Source organism: Rhinichthys klamathensis, unplaced genomic scaffold (assembly GCF_029890125.1).
Source record: "Rhinichthys klamathensis goyatoka isolate OS25496 unplaced genomic scaffold, OSU_Roscu_1.1 h1tg000407l_1, whole genome shotgun sequence".
In the NCBI taxonomy this organism is placed as follows: domain Eukaryota; kingdom Metazoa; phylum Chordata; class Actinopteri; order Cypriniformes; family Leuciscidae; genus Rhinichthys; species Rhinichthys klamathensis.
Window position 1 is genome coordinate 910,284 of NW_026606908.1, and position 25,354 is coordinate 935,637.

The window sequence follows — 25,354 nt, forward strand, 5'->3', positions numbered from 1 at the left end:
GAATGGGGCCAATTGGTAAAAATTTCAATAGTTTCAATAGTATAGCAACAAGAGATATACAAAATGATTTATCTTAGTAACTTTTTTCAGTAGCGCTTTATTTTACAGTCCTGTTCCGCATGTCCATTACTATGTACTTATTAGCAATTACAATAACTGGGTTAGGTACTAACCCTGAACCTACCCCTAAACCTAACCTTAACCCATTAACCTTATAATAACCAATACTTTCTTGGGTAAGTACACTGTAAGTATACTGTAAAATAAAGTGTAACCCTTTTTTCTGTCAAGTTATATACAATTTTACTTTGGTGCAACTGTTACATGATTTAACGTAAACATAAACCCTATAACGACCGTGGAAATTACAATGTAAAGGATATTTAACCAGAAATTAACTCACCCTCATGTTGCTCCAAACCTTTATGCATTTTTCTTCTGCAGAACACATATTTTGTGCTATTGTGCTGCCTTTCCTCGAGACCTAATGTAAACTAATTCAAATGACTGACCTTAAGTGGTTGGTTCCCTTTATAACATCCGGGTGTACTGAATACTTCTTTATGCCACATTGACCCTGTAATACTTGGCAATGGTACAAGATGAGCTCCATGAGGCCGCTGCACATATGTCCGTAAGTGCCTCTTCCTTCAGTGCCGAGTGGCCAGACACTTAGAATGAGCCACTAACTTCCCTGGAACTGGTAAGCTCTGGCTGGAATACACTTGTACAATACTGTCTACTATCCAACGTGATAGGAGCTGTTTCAAGGCAGGTTGTCCAACATCATGTTCTTATCAAAACACACAAACAGCTAAGCGTGTGAATGTTGCAACGACTGTGTGTGCTCAATGTAAGTGCGAAGTGCTCGAACTGGACACAAGGTAGAGATATCAAGCCCTGTACTTAAAAGAGTTAAAAAAATGACTTAAAAGAGAATTACTTGTTCATGCGAGGATTAAGAACCTAGGCAAGAAAGCCGTGTTCAGCCAAAGAGAGACCCCTGAATAATCTGCTTTCCACCTCACAGTCCTCACTTACTGTTAAAGAATGCATTGCGCCCATTCTTTTTGCTGAACAGATAGCAAGAAGGAAAACTGTTTTGCACGTTAGTGATTTAAGATCTGCCTGGGCCAATGGTTCAAACGGGGATTTAGTCAATGACTTTAGAGCCATGGGAATATCCCAGGGTGGTGATCTTAACTTTTTTCAGGATAGAGGCGACGTGCTCCTTTAAGAAATTGAGACACCAACATGTGTTTACCAATTGATAAGCCTTCCACAATACCGTGGAAATGAGAAATAGCCGCAACATAAACTTTCACTGTGTTGACTTGTTTTCCTGAATCTAAAAGTGACTGAAGAAAGCATAGAATAGAATCAAGACCACAATTAATGGGGTCCAGGTTTCTGTCCTGACACCAATTAGAGAAGCCACTCCATCTGTTTGAGTAATTATCCCAAGTGGAAGGTGCTATAGCATGGTTTATGGTTTTCACTACTGCCTCCTCTAACTCAAGAGTTTTAGCGTGGCTGCTTTCGGGTGTCAGATCTGACACTCCACTTGAGAGAGAAGGTCAGCTCTGATTGGTAGCACTAGCAGCCATGGAAGGTCTAGAACCAGACGTTGCGAAGTGAGAACCAATGTTTACTTGGCCACTTCGGGGCAATCAGAAAGATCCTGCAATGTCCCAACAAAGCGTATAACAATCGTCCCGGCCACTCGTGAGACAGTGCATCCATTTCCAAAGGCCCACCTTGGCCGCTCAGAGAAAAAGACATCTTGCAATGGGTTGTCTCGGCTGATGCAAACAGGTCGGTATGGGCTCTTCCAAACCGGGCTCATATCAGAGACACCACCTCTGGGTGTAATCGCCATTCCCCCGGGGGAGGCCCAGATCGGGAGAAGAGATCGGCTGCCTGGTTTACTACTCCGGGTATGTAGACTGCGTGAGGTCAGTTTTGGGTAGGCCCAAAACAGAAGTCTCTTGCTTCTCCTGTAGAATTGAATCAAATGTCTCAAAGACAGATAGACTGTCACCCCCAACCAGTCAGAGAAGCATCCATTGTCACCACCATTCTCCTTGCTTGTAGGAACCCCTTGGTTCAATCTCCCTTTGTTTATCCACTGACGCAGAGCCTGAACACATTTCCATGTGACCTTCAACTTCACTCACCTGTGTAATTTGGGGTGGAGTGGAAATTTGTTGATCCACCACTGCAGTGGTTGTGCATTGAGCAGTACCAGAAGTACTACCTTTATTGCTGCCGATATCATCCCCACAAATTTTTGGAACTGCACCAACACGTGCCTAAGCAGTAAGATTGCGCCAGGGTAGATAACCGTGTTACCCTTCATGGTGCACAGATCAACCAATTGTCCAGATATAGAAGGATCTTTGTACCCACAGCCTGAAGATGGCTGACACTCTTTGAAAAGCAAAAAGATGAACATTTTTGTGATGCCAGAATGGCATCATTGAAGGTAAGACCGTGTGATGACGGTCGAAAAAGATCAGGATGAGAGAATGATTGATCAGAACATAATTTTTTTAATTTAAATAAACTCTTTTTTTGTGATGCTTCCTATTAACAATATATAATTTACGGCCACGTTCACAATAGCAGCTTGTAATGCCGTCCACTGAAGAAGTGCTTTTCTATGGCGAGGAACTTCTATGTCAGGTTTGTTCAGACAGTCCGAAGTCAACGGTCTGAAGAACAAAAAGTCAGTGGAATTGGGTTTATAAAGGCAGAGTATACCAACCGTTATTCACGCACTTTAACGCCATTGAAACAGCTGTTTTCTGTTCTTCTGCTGATCTCCCACACCCTTAACAACCCCACAAGTTACCATTGACTTCCATCGTTTAGAGAAAAACATTAAGACATTTAATACTCAAAATATCTTCTTGTATGTTCCACTGAACAGGTTTGGAACGACAAGAGGAAGAGTAAATAATGACAGAATTTTCATTTTTATGTGAACTAATCTTTTAAAAACCATTATGCAAGTGAATTTATACAATAATAAGCTGCACATTTCTGCTATTAAATCCTTAGAAAATGCTAAATGAATCTAAAAATGTCTGTAACTATGCCATACATGCTCTTCATTGAGCTTAACTTCTATTGAAACCGGAATATTCCAGTTCCGTTTAACACACAAATGTATAAATACTGCCAAGGATTTGTCAGAAGGTGGTGCTGTATATTAAAACTTCTGTCGTGTCTTGTCTCAAACTGGATGTCACATGAAAAACCTATTGTGATATTACTTTTACATACCCATCAAACTGGTTAAACAACCTAGAACGACATATTCAGCTGTCAAGACACTGTTTAAGATTAGATTACAATGACTAGGCAAACATTTTAAATCAGAGTAACCATCCATTTACTGGAAGAATACATAAAAGGGAGTGTCTAACCAAACTCAGCCTTTATTTTTACATTAAGCATCACAATATTTCAGAATAAAACCCAAAACTTATAACAAATGACACTGAAGAGCAACCCTTTGAACTTCATAACTGCTCCACTGAAGCCCCTGATGGGTTAAGCTCGTTGTAAGGACTATATAACAATAGTAACTGGGGTAACAGGGTGAGGATAATTAGGAGTGACAGTAAGAGGGTCAGAGCTTTCCCATTGGTCGATACAAGCGGGCATGTATGCATGAGCCTGAGGGAGGGTCATAATGACACTGTAACGGGGGCAAAAAATAAAGAAGAAATAAAGAAATTTTAAAAGGACAAACACACCCAAGAAAGCAAAGGAACCTGACTGTATAAAAAAGGAAAGGAAAAAAAAATGATCAAAGAAAATGTCATAACTTAATTGTGAATAAAGTGGACAACAAAATCAATTGATATAGCAGATATGCAGCTGAAAGTGTCATCCCATATTTCTTATAAACCAAAACAGACCAGGAATATGACAGAACGCATGATGGTATCCGACCCGTCGAACTTCAAACCCAGGTTTGTTGTGTGCATGGTTGAGAAAGTGTGTGTCTGTCATTTGAGAGGTGCTTGTGGAATGTTGGAGATCAACCCAAGCAAGATGTTCAGCTTTAGCTAATCTTCCTATTCAATTCTCCAGCGGATACTGACATAGTATTGTTTTCCGTCTCCTTAACACACACGTACTCAATCCACTTGGTTTTCCTTCACTCCACCTTTACTTTTGGCTGTTCAGCTACTGGCGCTTCAACTTTTTTTTCCTCAGGCATGGGTTTGTCTGCTGCCGGTTCCTTTGCCTCAGACTTTTTGGGCTCTTCAATTATGTTACACAGTTTCCTTGGAGAAGTAAAGGAGTATTGTTAAGCAACGTTAATGGAATGCTCTTTATCGATTTTCTATTTCAATTACATAAAAAAAAAGAAAGAATCTTTCAATTTTAAGTTTAAATATGTAACAATGTGAAATCCCCATTAAGGCTTCAGGTTAATATGTACATTCTGAACAGAGCACACAATGGCTGTCAATGACCAAACAAGTTCTACACATATTTAACCACAACTAACTTCATGTTTTCTGATAGTTAAATGAGATTGGAGATCCATAACAAATGATTCTGTCATACAAATCCACTCACCTTCCCTCCTCAGAGGTCTTGTCGATGTACTTGCAGAGTGCGCTCTCCTGCTCCAGTTGTTTTTTTAGAGAAGCATCCTCCGTTACCCAATGAGACTTATCCTTGACAAACTCATCTAGGAACAGAAAACAGAAAAATGTCTGAGAGGATATTTTCAATAGCAGGTCAAAGCAAAACAAACAATGACAAAACGAACAATTACGTAGGCTATTGTCAACATCTTTAAAACACAAATAAATCAATTGCACAATTTCAAAACTCAAAGACTGACAATATACATCATTATTTATTTAGCTGGCATTTATCCAGGCACGACTGACTTGCAATTGTTGCCGCCGGGGGGCAGTATTGAGTATTGTCATAGGAATTGACAATCAATGACAAATAGTTAATCTGATATACAATGCAGGGTGAACATAAATAGCTGTTTTTCTACTCCATACTACTTTTGGTCAATATTTTCGACATTTCCATAGCCTACAGTTTTCTTTTAAAACTGAAAATAAACTCACCCTGGATTTGTTTCTTCTCTGACTCTGAAGCAGCAATTTCATCTGTGAGTCGTTTCTGGAGAAGAAAAAATTAAAGAGGTTATTATAATAAACCACAAGTGTCATTAGGCCTACAATTGAGACATTGTATTTGAAGGTATACAGGCAGTTATAATAGTAATACAATGAAGCATTTAAATAAGGTCTAAGATGAATATGAATTGTTGAGCGAATATAAAAATGAAACATTACAAAAATCCCTCCATATTCCACTCACCTGGTCTCCTTTACAGTTATCAGCGTCACTCTTTTTCTGAGCCACTAAGGTCTTAACTTGGGACACGTCTTTGGTTAGAGCATCCACCTCTGTCTTAATCTTTTCAATTTCTGTGTTGGACAGGATCAACTGATCTTCGTATTCCCCCAGAACATCCCTGGTCACTCTGAATTTAATATCTAGAAATGAAGCCTGTTTATTCAGATGCAGTTCCTGCTTCCGTCTGTTATGGATGTAGCCAGCGATGCCCAGACAGCACACCAAGACAAAACCCAACAGCAATGCTGGAAACTTCATGATGGAGGACTCAAGAGGAAGCTGGACCTGTTTCAGATCCTGTCTCTCGCGTGCAGGTGTACAGAGGATCAGAGTTACCTGGCTGGCGCAGATACTAACACCTCCCAGAACACGACGGCTGTTGCATTATTTTGAAGAGCTGACGCTGTGTATTCTCGGTGATATTAACCGAGATAGATAATAAAATATGCAAGTGAAAGATAAATAAATGCTCAAATAGCCTCCTTCCTGGTTAAACGTTTTATTTTAACGCTTGGTATCTGAGCGGTGCTTGAAAGGAGTGGAGCCGACGATACAGGTAACACAGCCCACCTGTTTAAAACCACGCCCACCCCCCGACCGCATTGGTGTACGTTTACAGTGATGTCGAGCAAATAAGACGTAGGACGTTACGCTTGATGGAAAGTCCGACTCATCTCCCCGAATCGGTTCTTTCGAACAGTTCGTTTCAAGGACCGGTTAAACTGATTCAGGAAATAATGTAGCCTACATCATGACCACAGAAGACAAATGAATGATTTCAGGCTCATTGCATGAGAAATAAAAAACAAATTTTGAGAAAATGGCCTGTATTTTGAATGTTTTCCTTCCATCTGACAGAAGAAAAGTTATGTAAATAACCTAAAATCTCCAATTGACCAGTGTATAAAAAAACTTCACTGTAGCCTACTAGGACCTATGTGTTTATAAATCTCTCATTAAAGTCGTATAATTTCCAATAGCCTACACAATACGTTTATTTAACATTCTGCTAAGTAGGCCTAACTTCAGTCAAGTCATCTGTTCACTCACTGGCTCATCAGTTCGCAGCTTATTATGAATTGGACATATTCGTGTCCGACAGAAATGATTCTCCGTTCAATGAGTCGGTTCAGCGAGTCGTGGACGCGAGGACGCTTGTTCCGACGGGTTCTGGTACGACCACGTCGCACGTCCAAGTCGCTTATGAAATAAATAAGTAGGCTATTATCACACATCGAAGAAATTCTATTTAATCACGCCTGAAACTTGCCACTTGAATTGAAATCCAAGTAGGCTACAATGATGGACAAAATAATTTTTACTTCAGTCGAGCCAAACCTTCACAGTAGAGTATTGAAACCCCAACGAACCAGGTGAGCACCTTAAACCTCGCTGGGGGAAAAAAGGGTTTCGAGACACAGAGGACAGTTTGACATGTTGGTTAAGTCATGCAAATAAGACTATCCCGGTTCATCCTGTTTAACCATGTAATGATTTACCAAATTTATAGTGAGTTAATGCCACACCTCAGTTGGGTTGATGTGTGAGATAAGGGCGAACCGTAAATGCGTGTGTGTGTAGGCTATATATATATATATATATATATATATATATATATATATATATATATATATATATATATATATATATATTATTTGATGGGAACAAGAAAACAAAAGTCCTGATAGTTTATGCTATATTGTTTTCCTATTTTTCTTTGATGACACGAAGGTGGGTGGAGAATATGGAAAAGTTGGTCTGGGATCACAGCAACAGCATCAAGGAAGTGTTGAGGTTTTCTCTCTCTCTCTCTCTCTCTCTCTCTCTCTCTCTCTCTCTCTCTCTCTCTCTCTCTCTCTCTCTCTCTCTCTCTCTCTCTCTCTCTCTCTCTCTCTCTCTCTCTCTCTCTCCCACTCTCTCTCTCTCTCTCCCCCACTCTCTCTCTCTCTCTCCCACGCCCACACACACACATTTGTTTATTTAAACCCGGACATCCAGTTGTACAGGTATGACAGGCTTACCTGTCTACGGCTCAGATTGAACTTTTCATGAAGACAAGACAGGTAGTTGTGTCAGTTTCGTTCGACGGCATAGGTGCTGCTGCCATGAGAACCAAGTGACTGTGTCTACAGAGAGAAAGAGAGAGAAAACAAAATCAACGGTCCCCTGAGGAACTCACTTGGTCTTCTCTTCCTCTCTCTTCCTACCTTTATTTCCTCAGGATGAGAGGCATGTCGGTAATGGTTTTCCTGGCCTTATGTGCCCTGCTGATTATAGCCTACCAGGCCGTACAGCAGGAGCTCAACATCCGCAACCTGCAAACACGCATCGTTGTTTCCAGTGAACAGGTGAAGTTTAAGGAGGATGGAATCATGTCAGCCAAGACGAAAGTGGACGAGATCACTAAAAAGCTTAGTGCTCTGACAACACAGAGAGATCAGCTCAAAAAACAGAGGGATGACTTTAAGAAAGACACTGCTGCATCTGAAAAGGAACTCGGCACCTGCAATACAGACAAGGTATTGTAAATAATCTTGAAGCAGTTGAGCTTTACAGTGATTTTCTGATTTAAGGCAAGAGTTGATGGAATTTGATTCATTCACTTTAGATCAATCACAAATTTGGATTAATTCATTTGTGCTGAATTTCTCTCTGCCTTTGCACACAGCAACTCCTTATTGCTCTTTTGTCTGTGATATGAGGCTAGGTGACATTAAATCCTTTTGAGAAGTTGACGTCCTGCGGCGTGGAATGCTATATACATTACTGTTTAATAGTTAGGGGTCGGTAAGATTTTTTTTTTCCTCGCCAATGTTGCATTTATTTGATCAAGAATAACAGGAAACACTGTAATATTCTGAAATGTTATTGCAGTTTAAAAATTCCTGTTTTCTATTTTAATGTTTTAAAATGTAATTTATTCCAGTGATTCAAAGCTGAATTTTCAGCATTATTAACTTCAGTCTTTAGTGTAACACGATCCTTCAGAAATCATTCTAATATTATATATATGCTGATTTGTAGCTCAAGAAACATTTCGTAGTATACTCAATGTTGAAAACCATTGTGCTGCTTGTAATATTTTGTAAACCGTGATACTTTTTTTCAGTATTCTTTGATGAATAGAAAGTTCAAAAGAAGAGCACTCATTTGAAACTGAAATCGTTTGTAACATTATACATGCCTTTAGTGTCACTTTTGATCAATTTTATGAATACAAGTCAGTGTTGGGGGAAAGTTTTAAAAGTATTGTATTATGCTTTACTCACTAAAAAAGTAACTATTTGCATTTCTTACTCACTAATGCTTTACGTTACTTTTGTGTTACTTTTTCCTCACCTGGTCTGGGATTGCTTGTTTGTTTTTTAATATAAAAAAACCCTTATATTTTTGGCAAATGTAAAGGTCCTTTCACACCAAAAGTGAAATGAATAAGCCTCAGGCTGAAATGCACATTCACACCTGTACAGTGAAGGGCGCAGCTCAAACAAACCTTTCAAAGCTGTCATTCTGGATCGCAGAAGAAAATATGGTTGAATTGGATCGGCAATTTTGTAATTTAGGACAGTTAATGCAGGTTTGCATAATATTCTAAGTTTGCATTTCACCGTTTTTATTCATTTTGATGAATACTGAATCTGTTTTTGTGCAAGTGAGATTAGTAAATGCCTGCTCACATTTAGGCCTTGTCCACACGGACACGGGTATTTTTATAACCAGAGTTTTTCCTCCTGCATTTAAAAAAAAAATCCCGTCCACACATATGCTCGGTTTAAAAAAAATCTCTATCTACATGAAAACGCAAAAACACGCTATCAAGAGCCTTCCACACCAGTAGGCGGCGATATAACCCTAACCGTAAAGCCATGTTGGCCAATCAGAAGCCTAACAAAAAGTTATTTTCGGTTCCGGTAGGCAGATAATGGCCATAGACAGTAAAAGAAATGGACACAGCGACCCCATTGATTTCAACGAAGAAGACTTGAAGCCCGATTATTGCACTTCCTGTCTGATGTCTGAGCGACTGCGCAGGCTCAAACTGAGCGTGACGACAGTCTGACAGTTGTACATCTTCTAGTAGCTGTGGCAAAACAAATCTGAATCACCTAATTCCTCAAAAACGTTGTTGAAATATTTTGTCCCGTTGTTTTTATGGACTCTCTATCTATGGGTTTCTCCCTTGACTTTATGCCTCTATGTCCCCCCGATTGCCTCATAGACAGTAAAAGATTGCCTGCGAGCTTCTCCTCCTGTCTATACGGTAATGTCTCTATTGTGCGACATAAAGTCGCGTGGTTATGACGCAATCGTTAGCCTGTTTTTAACTAAAACGGCTTCTACGGGGCCATAACGTAAGGTACAAAGTAGTGTTTATTTAGAAATAAATAATGGACAAATGAAGTCTTTGGACACCTCAGATATAAAGTTATTCGCTGTCAAAGTGTCGCCAAAATGAATGGGAGTCAATGGAATGCTAACAGCAAGTGAAGTTCTGCTACAATGGCGGCTCCCGCAAGGGTTCAAAATCCGGCTGATGGATTACCCCCTTGATAACGGCGCACAATCTGACGTCAAACACAGCGGATAACGGCGCACACTCTGATGTCAGCAAAAAAAGGCAAAACCCCCGGTTTTACTGTATACACGACAACACTGTAACCGGCGTATCTGAAAATCCTCACCCTGGCAGGGGTTTTCAAAAATGTTCAGTTTCAGTGACCTGATACTGCGTTTCCGTGTGGACGATCGGCCGAACCGCGTAAAAAAAAGTTGCGGTTATAAAAATAGGCCTTAGTCTAGAACTACAATAACCATCATGTTCACACACAACGCCTCTGCACTTCACTATCAATTTCTCTCAACATGTGGACAGGAGAGGTGTCAGTCAATACATGGGAAAACAAAGTAAATTGCATTACTTATTTGACAAAGTAACAATATTTAGGTGTACATTTAGAAGTAATGTGTTACTTTACTAGTTACTTGGAAAAGTAATCTGATTACTTATCTTGTGTTACTTGTAAAGCATTACCCCCAACACTGGTACACATATTAATTTATTTTTTCTTTTTTTTACTCTTTCTGACATTACACTTGAATAGTGTAGCTATTCAAAAATATTTGCACTTTAAAATAATTTTTTAGATAAAATGGTGAAAAACTGGATTCATTCTTTTTTTCATACATGTATATACACATTATATGCTTCAAATATTAATCAACGCAAAAGCATAAGCTCTAAATTGTAATGTAGACACATGCATTTTCTGTAAAGCTGCTTTGAAACTAAATGTATTTTGAAAAGCGTTATACAAATAAATATGAATTGAATAAGTAATTAACAGTGAATTATAGAAACACAGGACTTTCCCAAAAGATTTACAGGGGCACAGAATGATTACATTTCCACATTATATGATCATATTTAATATTATGAAACAGTATCCAGGTTTGAGATGTGACTCCTGCCAATAGGGCAAAACAAATGTTTGTATTGTTACTTGTTGAATTGTACATTTGCAAGCTATTTTGGTGTGGTTAAATAAACCACCAGAAGTGATAATGAAGTTTAAATTGGCAAACATTCAATTCAGTTGGAACTCACTGTTTATAGATGGAATGAAAACTATCCAGTTTTGCAACTGTTCAAGATAAGTAAAACAAAGAACCAATAGACAGCTTGCCATTTCTGAATCAAATACATTACTTCTATAATAATGATAATAATATAAACGCAAAGTACGAGGGGAAATTTCAATATGTTAGTTTGATCACACACACATGCACTATAATAGCTGTCAAAAGGTTGGGGTCAGATATATATATTTTTAATTACTTGTATTTAGCAAGAATGTATTAAATTCTATTCTTGCTATTTATCAAAGAAAACACTGTATCACAGTTTCCACACAAAAACAAACTGTTCTTAACATTGATAATAATAATAATACAAAAATTGTAAGCATCAAATCAGCATATTAGAATGATTTCTGAAGGATCGTGTGACACTGAAGACTGTAATGACCCAGTAATGATGCTGAAAATTCAGCTTTGCATCACAGGAATAAATTACATTTTAAAATATATTAAAATAGAAAACAGTCATTTTAAATTGCACAAATATTTCACAATATTAAGGTTTTTACTGTATTTTTGGACAAATAAATGCAGCCTTGGTGAGCATAAGATACTTCTTACAAAAGATCTTACAAACCTGCACAGTATAGTGTTGTCTTTTAGGCGTCTATATTTGCTCTAATTTGAATGGTTCCTAAAATATGAGTCTCTTGAAAGTTGGAATGTGCTTATGTTTTCGGATTCTTTACAGTATTGTATTACATTGCATGGATGTTTTACAGCATTTATGCAAATCAAGTTTGTCGACGGGTCTGTTCTTCTGTTAAACTGAGCCCTGTGTTCCTGTTTTGTCTGACCATAAACCATAAGCTTATACGTGCTCTCACAGTCTTTCTCTGTCTGTCTCTCTCCGTTTCAGGGTACATTAGAGAAGAAGAGCAATGAAGCAAAAGAAGCACTTAACAAACTAAAGGGTAATTATGAGTTACTCTTATTTCTGGGGTTTATTATAGAACTAAAGAACTATAGTGTCAGAAGGTATGTGGATAATATAATGCTCATTGTCAATGTTTCATCTCACATGTTACTCTGCAGGAGACCAAGAAGCTGAAAAAAAGAAAGCTGAGGAAGAGATTCAGGGTCTAAAAAAGAGCATTCTAGAGAGAGATCTAAAGATCTGCAAATTTGTGGATGTTACAATGGAAGAGACAAAGTAAGAGTTGTTGATTTCAATTCATTCCATTGATTATGAACTGTAATGGTTGAATTACAGAATCACCTGAATGTTTTTAACACTGGTCCTTTTGCTTGTCTGTTCATAGGAAGTTGTGCGCAATTGCACTGTGAAGGGATTTCAGAAGTCAGTGTCCAGGGAGTGCTCAGGAAAAAAGTTCTGGATGGGGATTGTGTATATTTTCTTTCTTCTTCACACCTTTTTTAAACTTTGTTTAATATGTTATTTCATAAAATAAGGTATGGATGTGCTTCTTTATGAACAATGCACTAAATAAATGTGTTATAAAGACTGATGTGGGAAAAAAGACTCATTGGTTTTTGTAAAAACTTGGCAGTTGCAAATTTTTTTATTTTTTTTTTAAATGTCAAGCTTTGCACATTTCCTTTTTACGTTAATTATTTATTTTCAGTGTTGGGGAAAGTTACTTTTAAAAGTAATGCCTTACAATATTACGGTACTCCTTAAAAAAAGTATACTAATGGTGTTACTTTATAAAGTAAGTAATGCATGAAGGTGCCTGCGATTTCAAACGAGTGGGACAAGGAACAGGTGAGGGGGGCCCACAGCAACAACCTGCACCGGGACCCCGGATCCCCTGCCTACGGCCCTGAAAGTGAGATAAATACATAAAGTACATTTGCATTATTTAACATATTTAATTATTGCAGGTTTGTGTAATATTCTGAGTTTGCATTTCACTGTTTTTAAGCATTTTGATGAATACTGAATCTTTTTTTGTGCAAGTGAGATTAGTAAATGCCTGCTTACAGTTAGTCTAGAACTACAATAACCATCATGTTCACACACAACGCCTCTGCACTTCATTTTCGATTTCTCTCAACATGTGGGCAGGAGAGGTGTCAGTCAATACATGGGAAAACAAAGTAAATTGCATTACTTATTTGACAAAGTAACTCCGATATTTAGTTGTAAATTTAAAAGTAATGTGTTACTTTACTAGTTACTTGGAAAAGTAATCTGATTACTGATCTCGTGTTACTTGTAATGCGTTTTCCCTGTGGGATTACAAATTTAAGAATCTGTTTATGATCTGCTGATCCTACGTCTTGACCTAACATCAAATGAAAAACTAAAGTGAAGTACATTGAACTAAGCATTAAGTTTATGATGATGATATCAGATGAATAATTCTGTTATTCATCTGCAAGAGATTCCTGCCAGTCCTTTTCTCTTTATTGTAAAAAATAAAACAGGTTGTATTGTATTGTGTCAAATAAAACAGGTTACTGAGACTGGATTAGGACTTGTGAAACCTTAGAAGCTGGGTTGGGTTCCTATACTCGAATACTTCGTTTGCATGCTTTTTAAGGTCGTCGCCTAAGTGCTTTGTCTTAACTTGTAAGGACTGTCCCCTAAAATGTGTATAGAACTACAGTGTATAGCTTCCACAGTTAGAATTGATGCCAACAGCACATGTTCTCAATAAAGAATCCTGCTGAAGATACATCCATGTCTCCTAGTCTTCGCTTCTGAAATTTCTAACACACCCAACATTGCTTCATTTTGCCCCTCCAGTGTATGCTTAAACAAACACTATATTACTCTCTGGTATTGTCTGTTTGCTCATCATACAGTAACTCAACCGCAAGAAGTCTTTTTTTGCATTGCATCATTTCACTTGAGCAATCAGCAGCGGCTTAAACCAAAGATTCTTAGGAAAATTAGGTGTGTAATCTTGGATCCGTGAGGGTTGGAGGATGGGGTGTGTCTGTTCAGGCCATCAAAAAAATATGTGGGAGGATGGACAAGTTTTATTGTCATGTAATATTTTAAAAGCATACAATGCTATTTATGAAGTTTTGCAATCTGATTTAATAAATCTGAAGGGTTTTCTGTACAATGACACTAGCTTTTTAAATTTCCTACACTGTATGTGTCTAGGGTAAATATTTAAACTTGGGTGTGTTAAATTCAGGCGGAATTCCAAAATATGCCTTAGAGTGGAAGAGGTTAATACTGTGCATCGTTACCTGGATGATCCACGACTGTTTTGTGATGGTTGTTCTTGTTTGTCCTGCCCAATGTTCTTCAGAAAAATCCTTCAGGTCCTGCAAATTCTTCAGTTTTACAGCATCTTTTGCATATTTTAACCTATTCCAGCAGGTAATCTTTTCACACTGAGGACAATTGAGGGATTCAAACGGACTATTAACTATTAAAAAAAGGTTTAAACATTCACTGATGTCGAGGTAAATTCAATTGTACTTGATTTGTCTTCCGGGAAACATGTAAGTATCTTCTGTTGCTTCCAAAGGGCAGTAGGCCTATTAAATGAAAAAAAAAAAAAAAAAGATAAAAAAAAAAGATAAAAATAAGAAAAATTTGGACGTCTTCATCCTGTTCAAAGTCCCCCCCCCCCCCCCCCCCCCCCCCCCCCCCGGCTCGAAAATGCATCTTGTTTCCTTCCGGAGCATCAGCGAATGTTTGTACCATTTTTAATACAAGATAATATTTTTTTTTTTAACACAATATGAATCAAGGCGATGTAAACTTTTGAGCACAACTGTACAAATATATAAAAAAGATAGCCTATAGTCTTAGAAACGTTCTAATTTATTTTAACGGTTTAAACGGTTTTAATTTATTCATGAGCAGTGACTTGCATTGTGAGCTTTATCATATGATACAAATGAGTATTAGACAATAGTCCCATTCTTCCAGTTCTGTTAACCTGTTTTTCCACATTCATGGCATTTTACTCAGTCTCTAGTAAGTGTTCGAGTCACTCTTTAAGGTTTTTGAAATTCACCTTTTACTATTATTGGAGAAGTTGCTTAATGCAGGATCTTCAGGGTGGGAACGTACATATTTACCAACGCTATTATTTTTCTTCATGGTAGCTAATTTAAATGCGTGTTGTTAGAAAAGGACACACAGACCTGTGTTTACCCTCCCTTTCTTTCAAAAGAATAGATCTTCCAACAGTAATAACAGGAACCTGTAATTCCTGAACATCAAAAACAGGACTATTTTCAGATTACCATATTTATTCTATATTTATATTTTTAAGTTCATTTTAAGTTTAAGTTAAGTTGTTTGCTCACAACTATCCATAGTTCCAATTTTTTTAGTTTTTTTTTCCATAGTGAATGTTTTCACTTAATAATGGCGTGAATAAATCAGCTCGTAAATCAGCATAATAGAATAATTTCTGAAGGATAATAAAACGTGTAAGTTACTCCAAAGAGTATGTAATTACTGGCTACTAATTACATCTTCAACAGTGTTATTAGATTACTGTAATTACTCCCTCTAAAAAAGTATTACTTATTACTTTCTAAATCCCATATCAACCTCAGTTAAACGATACTGTCATGATTCCTGTCTTGTGTTCTCCTTGTGCCATGTTTTGTAGTCCTTTTGTAGTTTTTCTTGTTTATTAGTCTCTCCAGGTGTTTCTAATTAGCCCCGCCCCCTTGTTATCTTGTTTAGCTTGTTTGCCTAACCTCTGTGCTTCAGTTGTTGTTTGTCGGTCGTTGTTTGCTTGTAGTGGTTTCCTGTTCCTGTCCTGAGTGCCGTTGTTTGCCCTGGATTACCTGTTTGTTTTATTAAAGTAGTGCTTGCATGTGGATTCTCTCTCCGCTTCGTCCTTGCTTCAATGTTACAGATACAAGGAAAGACGTGAAACTGCTCTTTTAATTCTTTCCAATAAATAATATAAAAATGAACACATTATTCTTAAACTGACAAGGGACACATTTTAACATTAGAGGTTACATTTGGAAGTTAAATACACTATTGTTTTATATAGAATAGTTCTATAGTTTATACAGTATTTAATACAAATACATCAGAAGTAACTGTAATTAAATTACAGAGAAATTAAAAGTAATCTGTTACTTAAATTTTTCCAAGGAATAATATGGCAGTAATTAATTAGTAATGCACACTCAACAATGGGATACTATTACTGTTTTACTATATTTTTGTCTATCAAGCCTGTATTTTTTTTCAAATAAATGCAGCCATTGTGAAAATAAAAGACTTATAAAAACATGATATACGGTAATCTTACTGTCCAGACCAAAATGAGCTTGATATAAGATTTTAAGTGATCACAGGAGTGGTTCAATTTAAAGGGAACTTTCATTTGAAGAAAAACTCATTTGAACTGTCATATACAAACATGTATATTAGAAAGCTGTGAATTTGAAGGCTGAACTTGGGCATATGTTTTTAATGGTTTATGGTTTATGTTCTTTGTTGATAAATGGCCAGGTCAATCTTGCTCAGCTCTCTTATGTGCATCTGTCTCTCCTGTTCCAGCAAACTGCGTAACGCTTCTCTCCTTACCTGTAGAAACACATGCTATAATAACCCTTTCCTGCTGCCGTCAATATCAACAACATTTACAAGTCAAAGCTATATTTGCATCTTCCTTTAATGCAAATACCACAAATTGAAACAATGCTGAAAAGGTGGGGTATAATAGAGCTGATTCACAAACATCCCAACAACTGTTAACATTTCCGACATTCTCAAGTTGGCTGTTGGGCAACACCGAAAAAAAAAAATCCTTTATATTATACAATAGACAAATTATTTTAAATTGATTTTATATGCCAAGCATATTATTTAATACAATTATAGTTGCCATAGTAGTATTGTAATACACATAGTATTTCTTAAATAGATGCTATAAATTGCTGTCACTGTTTTTAATATGTAACTATCAATAATTAGTTCTTTTAAAATCCATAGCATGTTTTAAATTGTACTTTTAAATAGTCTAATGTTGATTGTTTATGTTGTTGTACGTTGTTCATGTTGTTCATATTTGTTATTGTGCGCTGTCAATTCAGTCATTTTGGCCAGGTCTCTCTTGGAAAAGAGGTTTTAAATCTCAATGAGATAACCTGGTTAAATAAAGGTTAATAAATAAATAAATTAAAACATGTATTTATTAGAACTATACATCACATGTAGCCTATTCAGTTCAATGTAATGGAAATTTGTCATACATTTGAAATGCACAGGCCTAAATCTTAGACTGAATTTTTTTTTTTTTTTTAACAAACAATGAAATTTGGCACAATTCCAGTTCCTTGGTATTGGTTCATTTGTTCCAACACTTGTCTACTTATACTTGTCAGTTTGCTGTCATATAGGACCGACCAAGATGGGCACAATAAGGATGAGCACTCAAGATAACTGTGTTTGTCCAGTCTGTTACAGGATTAAAAGTGGATAAACAAAGTAAAGTAAAACTAATCATTTGAATCGTTTCCATTTGACACCTGCTGTTTGTCGAATACAACTGTTGACAGAACTCACCGTTTTCGGTGTATGCGTAGCGTAGTCTAGCTGTTATTATGTCTTTCTCAGTAGCTGGGACAAATAAACCTACTAACTGAAAATTGACCAGAGAAACCTTAAGCTGAACAATGTTTGACTAACTTTAGCTTCCGTAAGAAGACCACATTGAATCTCAAATATCTAGGCCTAATGTATTTCCTGATTCAATCTGACTTCGCTCGTGTCTTTATACCACCCCCTACTGATGATATACTGTTATTGCAACTACTCTTTGAAAGGGTTAGTTTTCCCAAACATGATAATATTGTCATCAATTACTCACTCTCACAGTAGATTTTTTCAAGAAAGTCACAGATATCTCTACTGACCAGAGTGAGAGAGGTATTCCACAACTCCGTCTCTCTCTGTGTGGTCCTCTCTATGCGTTTCAGGGCTTTTTCATAAACAGCAAGGCCGAGACACTCAAATTCAGCTTTCAACATCACACTCTTGATTCTGGAACAAGTACATAGTATATCAGTATATATTTACTGATGTATTCAACTCTTAATGTAAGACAGAGTCATTTAAATGATCCATACTGGATTAGAGACATAAAAATAGCCTACTGCAGTATTTCTTATTCATTTTATGTCATAATGTTTCTTTCTTTTAAATTTCTAAAAGACTAAATCTTAAAACGTCACGATTTTTAAATCAACTTAAACACACGTATCCAGCTCAGCAGTCCTGTCCGAGATCTCTTCAGCTTTCTGTAAAAAAGAAAGAAAGCTGTTAAACATAAGCATAAAACTACATGTACTGAGGGTTTGAGAAGATATAAAACACACGACATGTTCAAACATTTAATTAATAATCGGCTAAATTTGAAATTGAAATATTGTTACAATTTAAAATGCATGTTTTCTATTTTAATATATTTTAAAATGTAATTTATTCCTGTGATGGCAAAGCTGAATTTTCAGCACCATCTGGACAGTGTCACATGATCCTTCAGAAATCATTCTAATATGCTGATTTGATACTCAAGAAACATTTCTTGTCTTTATCACAGTTGAAAACAGTTGTGCTGTTTAATATTTTTGTGGAAAAATTCTTTGATGAACAGAAAGTTCAAAAGTACAGCATTATAATTGTCTTTACTGGCACTTTTGATCAGTTTAACGCATCCTTGATGAATAAAAGTATTAGTAGTATTGACACCAAACTTTTGAACGATAGTGTATGTTAATAATTTTATAATATAGTAATTTTAGTTCATGTCATTTAAGTTATTATTATTAATCTTTTCTTATTCTGGGGACCCTGCGACTGTAAAGTTATAAAAGACAAACAGCATTTCTGTAGCCTACCCTTATTCTGTCCCTCTCTCTCTGCACACACTTGTTTGTTGAACGCGCCTCTCGACCAAACATTGTGCATCAGATGCAGGTAAACTAAATGTAAAATGATAAAAACAGTAGATTCCAGCAGTGCGCTGAAAGTACGGGAATCACGGATTGTTGTGGCAACAGACACACAGGATGTTGTAACACTTCAGCCCACCAATCAGACGTATGAATTACTGTCACGTGGTTACAATGACACGCGTTTTCACTCCGCGTGCGTGTATTAGCCAATCACCGATGACGTCCGTGAATGTGAAAGTCACACAGTTCACCGGCAGGTATTTCCCATCCACGTTAAAGTTGGCTGTCGTTTTTATACAATGTTATATCGCTAACTAATTGATAAAGGCTTTCTTTCGTTTTCCAGTTTATTGCTTAAAAAGGACTAAGCGGCTATCGCTTGTTTGCGGGTTCTGTTGACAGAGCGTGTGTGGAAATGCCTTCAGTTAATTAACGTTACATCATGTAAAAGAAAGTCACATTCATTTGAATATTAGATATTTAGGCGTTTATCCTGTCTAGAAGAATAACACATCTGCTGTGTTTGTTCTGGATTGACGGCCACCACATTCCTCTGAAAACAGACTGCTTTACAGTCAGCATGTTGGGGCAGATAGCGAGAAGAAGACTTGGCCTCCTCCTCCACGGACAGCAGCGGATCTCTAATGGACTGAACGGAGTCTCGTTTAATCAGCTGCTCTCTAAAGAGACACACAGGCACACACAGTCCTCATTCAACACCAGCAGTCCTATCTCGGTAAAGTTTTCATTTTCCCATTTGTTTTAAACTGCTGATAATTCATTTTTATTCTGTAGTCATGTTTATGGGCGGGTCTAGTGTTTGTTGTGCTGCCATCAATGGATGGCTACATTTTATACACACACACACACACACACACACACACACACACATACACACACATATACACACACACACACACACACACACATACACACACACACACACACACACACACACACACACACACACACACACACACACACACACACACACACACACACACACACACACACACATATACACACACACACATACACACACATATACACACACACACACACACACACACACACACACACACACACACACACACACACAGTATCGGTCAAAAGTCTCTTATGCTCTTCAAACCTGATCAAAAATACAGAACATTTTATTTTGATCAAAAATACAGGAAAAAAGCAATAATGGTTTCTATCTGAATATACATTAAGATATAATTTATTGAATTTTCATCAGCCATCACTCCAGTCTTCAGTGTCACACGTGAAACAGTTGTGCTACTTAATTTTTTTATGACCTGTTATACTTTTTTCAGGATTCTTTTGATTAATATGCATTTAAAAAAAAGAACAGGATTGATTTAAAATAGAAAGCTTTTGTAACAATATTGTGAAATAATTCAATTTAAAATAATGGTTTTCTATTTTAATATACTTTAAAATACAAGTTATTCCTGTGATGCAAAGCTGAATTTATTATTAGTTATTACCGTGTTGGTGTATGTGGATATATTATATACTCACACAAATTTGTCATCCATTGATGGCAGCACACCAAACACTACAAGACCTGCCCATAAACATGACTACAGAATGAACACTGCTCTGATTTACTTTATTGAAAACTAACTTTAATGTCACTCTTTGTCCTCCAGACGATGTCGCTGTGGCCGTTCTCATTTCAGCCGCGGGACTTCAGCCTGCCCAACTCGTCATGGAGTCCAGAGATGTGCAAGGCTTTCGATCACTATAATGCACTGTGTGACAATGACACTGAAAATGGCGAGGAGAAAAAAAGGGCTCCTTGGAAGAAGTTGCCCAGCTACAACCGCTCCATTAAATATGCTACTGGTAAGTGATTAATATGTATTTGCATGGTTACTTCTAGTCACTGTAATCAGTCAAATAAAATGACATGGTAATGCTATTGAGTGTAAGAGCAAATGTCACATTGTTTCTGTCTGGTAGGCGGCATCCACCTCAGCAAACTCATCCAGGCCAAAGCTCGACTTTTCACAAGAAATGTTAAAGAGCAAGGAGCAACGTTTGAATATGTGGTGTTTGTCAATAAGGAGGAGAAGAGCTGCGTTTGTGTGTTTCAGGCAGGACGTTTACTAGAGGGTGCACCGGGGTAAGGAAGAGCTCTCTTCTACGCTTATTGCCCAAAATTGAATCCCACCCTTTTATTTGTGTGAATGGGAGAACAGGAAATGATGTTACACCTTTTTCCTGTGTCTCAGGCATGTCCATGGTGGAGCCATAGCCACCATGATTGACACAGTGACAGGTTCTCTTGCTGGTTACCTGTCAGGACCCATTATGACTGCCAATCTCAACATTGACTACCGCAGGTGAGCTAATGTTTCAGTACTTCAGTCTTTAAGTTGTAGTTGTAGGCTTATTTTTTCCAGTTTACACTGGCTTTAGGGATTGATTATGTGTGATCTCACCTGTTGAACTCTGTTCTCCTGTACAGTCCAATGCCTCTGGGCAGTGTGGTTTTAATCCACTGCGCTCTGGATCGAATAGAGGGGAGGAAAACATTCATCACTTGCAAAGTGACCAACACTGATGAGTCCAAACTCTACACTGAGGCCACAGGTAGAGTGCAAACACACAAACTTATGCACTTTATGTATGTAAGATAACAAGCTGATTTCAATGTAGCCTGACTACGTCAGACTTCGTACTTCCGCTCAATTTCAGTTCGCTTCTGTACTCAGTCTGAGATAGCGACCTATCTCTCAGTTTTCCTCTGGCCTGAAAACAGCCGGCCAATCAACAAACAGAGGGCGGGCTGAGAGCTGTGACGTAGACGCTAAGCGCCGAGTTTAAGATTGAATTTTAGGTTAGGGAAAAAGAAAACGACCGCGGATATGGAGATACGGGATGCAATTCGCTCCGTTGTGGAGAATATTCCCGTCATTTGCAAACTGAAGCCCGAACAAGAAGAGTGTTTGTTAAACATTTTGAATGGAGGTGATGTTTAAGTTGGAGAGAGAGGTGATTGCGTTATGTGATTGGCTTACGGGTAACCAATGATTTTATACTTCAGACAAGCCCCATCCCCCAACGCGAGAAAGAAAACACTTTTCAATTATGCCATATGCCATCCACACGAAGCAAAGCAAAGTAGCAGAGTTTGGTATTACCAGGCTAATTTCAATGAGCCATCAACTGTGAAACTATGCATAAACACTGATCAAATCTTTAAACCACATCAAAAGCACATCCTTGTAGACTGACTTCACACATTTTACCTACCTTAAGCATGGCAATAACACACAGCTGATATACTAGTTAGACATTGTTTCATGTGTCTGCAGTCACACAATCGTTCCCTTATCACATGTCACAGTCTATTATGGGAAGCAAAGCATTTGCATCTGACATTCCCAGATAATGCACCTAACCTCTTGAAAGCAGATATTTGGACACATTTAGTTTTTCGTGGAAAGAACATGCATGAATGAGAAAATAAAGTGCGGCACATGCTTGATGTTAAAAAGAGTTAAGCGCAATAAGCCACAGAAAAGATCTCGATGCATTACTTGCTCTGACTGACACACCCGAAGCGCACACAGAAAGAGGCCTCTCTACACAATGTGATCCCGAATTCAATTCTTTTTCGCAGCGTATTGCGCTTGAACAGTCAGATACTTATTTCAAAATATCTGCCTTGGTGAGTATTCACGAAAGCATAGTCGGTTATGTCTTAAGTCAGGGCTGCCCAATCCTGTTCCTGGAGCTCTACCTTCCTGCAAAGTTCAGCTCCAACCCTGATCAAACACAACTGAAGCAGCTTATTAAGATCTTCAGGAGCACTTGATAATTAGGTGTGTTGGATCTGAACTTTGCAGGTAGGTAGGGAGGGTAGGGTAGGGAGACCCCTGTCTGATGTCAACGTAAACTGTTGGGGAGAAAATGGATGTGTAACATTAACCCAAACTGAGGTATGAGTACCCTGGGGATACGTGTGGTTACAGAAGGGGGTACATAAAAAAAATGCTGATGTTTGCTGTTCATTCTGAAGAATGTTAAATTCCTCAGGGGATACGCCACTCTAAAAAGTTTAATAATAATCAGTTTATTTGTAGTGAATACATTAATGTCTATGCAATGATTATTTTTTACATTTGATTCAATTTCTTTATTTTTTACTTGAATGCTTCTGTTAAATAGATGTTAATGGGATAGTTCACTCAAAAATAAAAATTCTGTCATCATTTACTCACCCTCATGTCTTTCCAAAACCATAAGACTTTCGTTCATCTTCAGGACACAAATAAAGATCTTTTTGATGGTATCTGAGAGCTTTCGGATCCTTTATTGACAGCTAAACAACTACCACTTTGACGCTTCAAAAAGTTCACAAAGAGATCGTAAAAATAATCCATATGAATTGACTGGTTTAGTCCAAATTTTCTGAAGAGACTCAATCACTTTAAATGATGAACAGATTGAATTTAGGCTTTTATTCATATATAAACATTGATCAGTGAACTTCAACAGAAGCTCATTTGAACCTGCTTGAATCGCCAAAAAAAAACTCTTGCTGAAGCTCAAACGTTCTGCGTAACACAAGAATGAACCTCATTGGTTCATCCTGAAGCTCAAACATGCTGCGTAACGCACGACAATTAACCTCATTGTTTCTTGCACGTCAAGCAAACATGCTTGAGCTTCCATTTACCACAACTGATGTGCGAGTTGATGAATGTAATGTCTAATCTAGTCAGTGACAATTCCATCAACTGTCCCAAGCGTCTTTCACGCTGGCCCTGAGACGGTCCTTTCTGTCAAGCCCTGCAAACTTATATTATGTGCTATCTCTAACCCTTTGTTTTTTAACATTCTCTTTTTCCCCTTCTTTCTTGCCTCACAGCTCTATTTGTTTCAATAAGTGTGGGCCATTTATTTGGAACACGAAATTGACAGCAGCCTGGAATCCAGAGCCACGCACATCTGTGTGCATATCTGTATGCAAATGTGTATGGAAATGTGTGTGTGTGTGCACAATGAACAACTAATCAAGTTGATGTTTTACTTCAGTTTTCAGAATGAGGTATTCAGAAGGGTATGCATGTAACTGTTACATGTGGCTACCTCATTTTTATTGTAAAAACTAAATACTATTAACCATGTTTATTTATTGATATGATATTTAAAAAAAAAAAATGTTTGCATAACAAAAGTTTTGTTACTAACTTTTTATTCATCATGGTGACAATTAGGTTCTTTAGCATCAGAAGTATTTAAAATGAAAAACTCTGTAATATATATTTTAGCAGTGCTATATTTATATTGTGTTAAATAGAATTTACATTTTGTTATAAATCGAAAGATGTGCATTTAAATGATCCTTTTTGTTATTGGTAAGGAATAACACATTCATAACTGCCTTTATTAATCCCATTAAAGCACTATTCAAAAATGTCTGGTTGTGTTTTGAAATTTCCTTTGAAAATGTGCAAAATTGAAACAACCCTTTTTGGATAATTTGAGGTTCCAACCACAGCTGCCTAAAGAATGCCTGTGAGTGGACCAAGAAAGGGATTTCTGGGACTGAAGTGGCCATGACACCAGCCCTGCCTGGACTGAGGCATTTTTGGCTGCTGACTTTGAGCTATGACAGTGACCGGGACCGGAAAGGTCATGAGGTTCACTGACTTTGATTAGGTCCATGAGGAACCTCTGGGCAGTGACAGGAACATCACAGGGCAAGAAGCTCTGCAACCGGTGCAGCTTGAGAAAGGGAGCTCTGAAATTGAGCCATTCTTGGTTACTGGCAGCTCTAAAAGGCAGAGAAAGTACACTGGGGGACCAAGCCATCAATCAATCAGTGTGGAAATTGTTATAAATGGAAATGTGTGCAGTTACCTTATTAGTATTGCTAGGGAAGTTATAACATGCCTTCATTACTACATTATGTTAGACAAAAAAAAAAAGACAAAAAAAAGAGGTCCACCCTATTTCACCACTCACTTGGAGTTCCCTTTCGACTCGGTCTCTCAACACTGCGTCATCGAGGATGGCGTTTCTCCTTCCTGTGCGCTGAGGCGGTGACTAATCTGAAACCAGACTTCATTCACCCCAATGGAAAGCAAATTTATACTGCCTGAAACTATAGATAACGGTAAGGCTATTCATACTAAAAGCCAAAAAACTTCCTGAGGGGGTCTTCCTGCTGCATTTTGTACCAACTCTCCAACAAGAGCTCAATCTCCACAACCTGAACTTTCAGAAAGAGCAGAAAAGGTGATGCTTGAAGTTTTATAAGAGAAAGACAAGGATTCATTCCGTTCATTCCTTCTCTGTTTGGATTAATAAATACTTCGTCATTTATGGTCATCATTAAGACACAAGAATAGACCAAAACGATCTTTAGACCACACCTATAGCACTAATGTCTGTATTGTGTAAATGTGAGTGATGTAGGCTAACC

The 25,354-nt window shown here is 37.6% G+C and overlaps 3 protein-coding genes across 4 annotated transcripts; 2 read left to right on the forward strand and 1 right to left on the reverse strand.

Moving 5' to 3' along the window:
• Nucleotides 1-3,900: 3,900 nt before the first annotated feature.
• On the reverse strand, nt 3,901-5,964 carry zgc:174935 (uncharacterized protein LOC796019 homolog). The gene is made up of 4 exons (XM_056234867.1): nt 5,368-5,964; nt 5,112-5,166; nt 4,600-4,714; nt 3,901-4,301 (listed from the first exon to the last, which is right to left on the reverse strand). The coding sequence occupies exons 1-4, from the start codon at nt 5,662-5,664 to the stop codon at nt 4,172-4,174; spliced, it is 597 nt and encodes a 198-aa protein (XP_056090842.1). The 5' UTR covers nt 5,665-5,964; the 3' UTR covers nt 3,901-4,171.
• Nucleotides 5,965-7,402: 1,438 nt separating this feature from the next.
• Nucleotides 7,403-12,512, forward strand: si:dkey-87o1.2 (uncharacterized protein LOC796684 homolog). The gene is made up of 4 exons (XM_056234872.1): nt 7,403-7,925; nt 11,903-11,957; nt 12,079-12,196; nt 12,306-12,512. Exons 1-4 carry the CDS (start codon nt 7,629-7,631, stop codon nt 12,328-12,330), a joined length of 495 nt encoding a protein of 164 aa, XP_056090847.1. The 5' UTR covers nt 7,403-7,628; the 3' UTR covers nt 12,331-12,512.
• Nucleotides 12,513-19,116: 6,604 nt separating this feature from the next.
• On the forward strand, nt 19,117-23,898 carry them4 (thioesterase superfamily member 4). Of its 2 annotated transcripts, XM_056234915.1 has the most exons (7): nt 19,117-19,163; nt 19,383-19,642; nt 20,565-20,760; nt 20,878-21,040; nt 21,150-21,260; nt 21,386-21,510; nt 23,795-23,898. In XM_056234915.1, the coding sequence occupies exons 2-7, from the start codon at nt 19,487-19,489 to the stop codon at nt 23,842-23,844; spliced, it is 801 nt and encodes a 266-aa protein (XP_056090890.1). In that variant the 5' UTR covers nt 19,117-19,163; nt 19,383-19,486; the 3' UTR covers nt 23,845-23,898. The 2 variants fall into 2 exon arrangements, with proteins under 2 accessions (XP_056090890.1, XP_056090889.1); XM_056234914.1 differs by lacking the exon at nt 19,117-19,163 and having other exon boundaries at nt 19,180-19,642.
• The last annotated feature ends 1,456 nt before the right edge of the window (nt 23,899-25,354 follow it).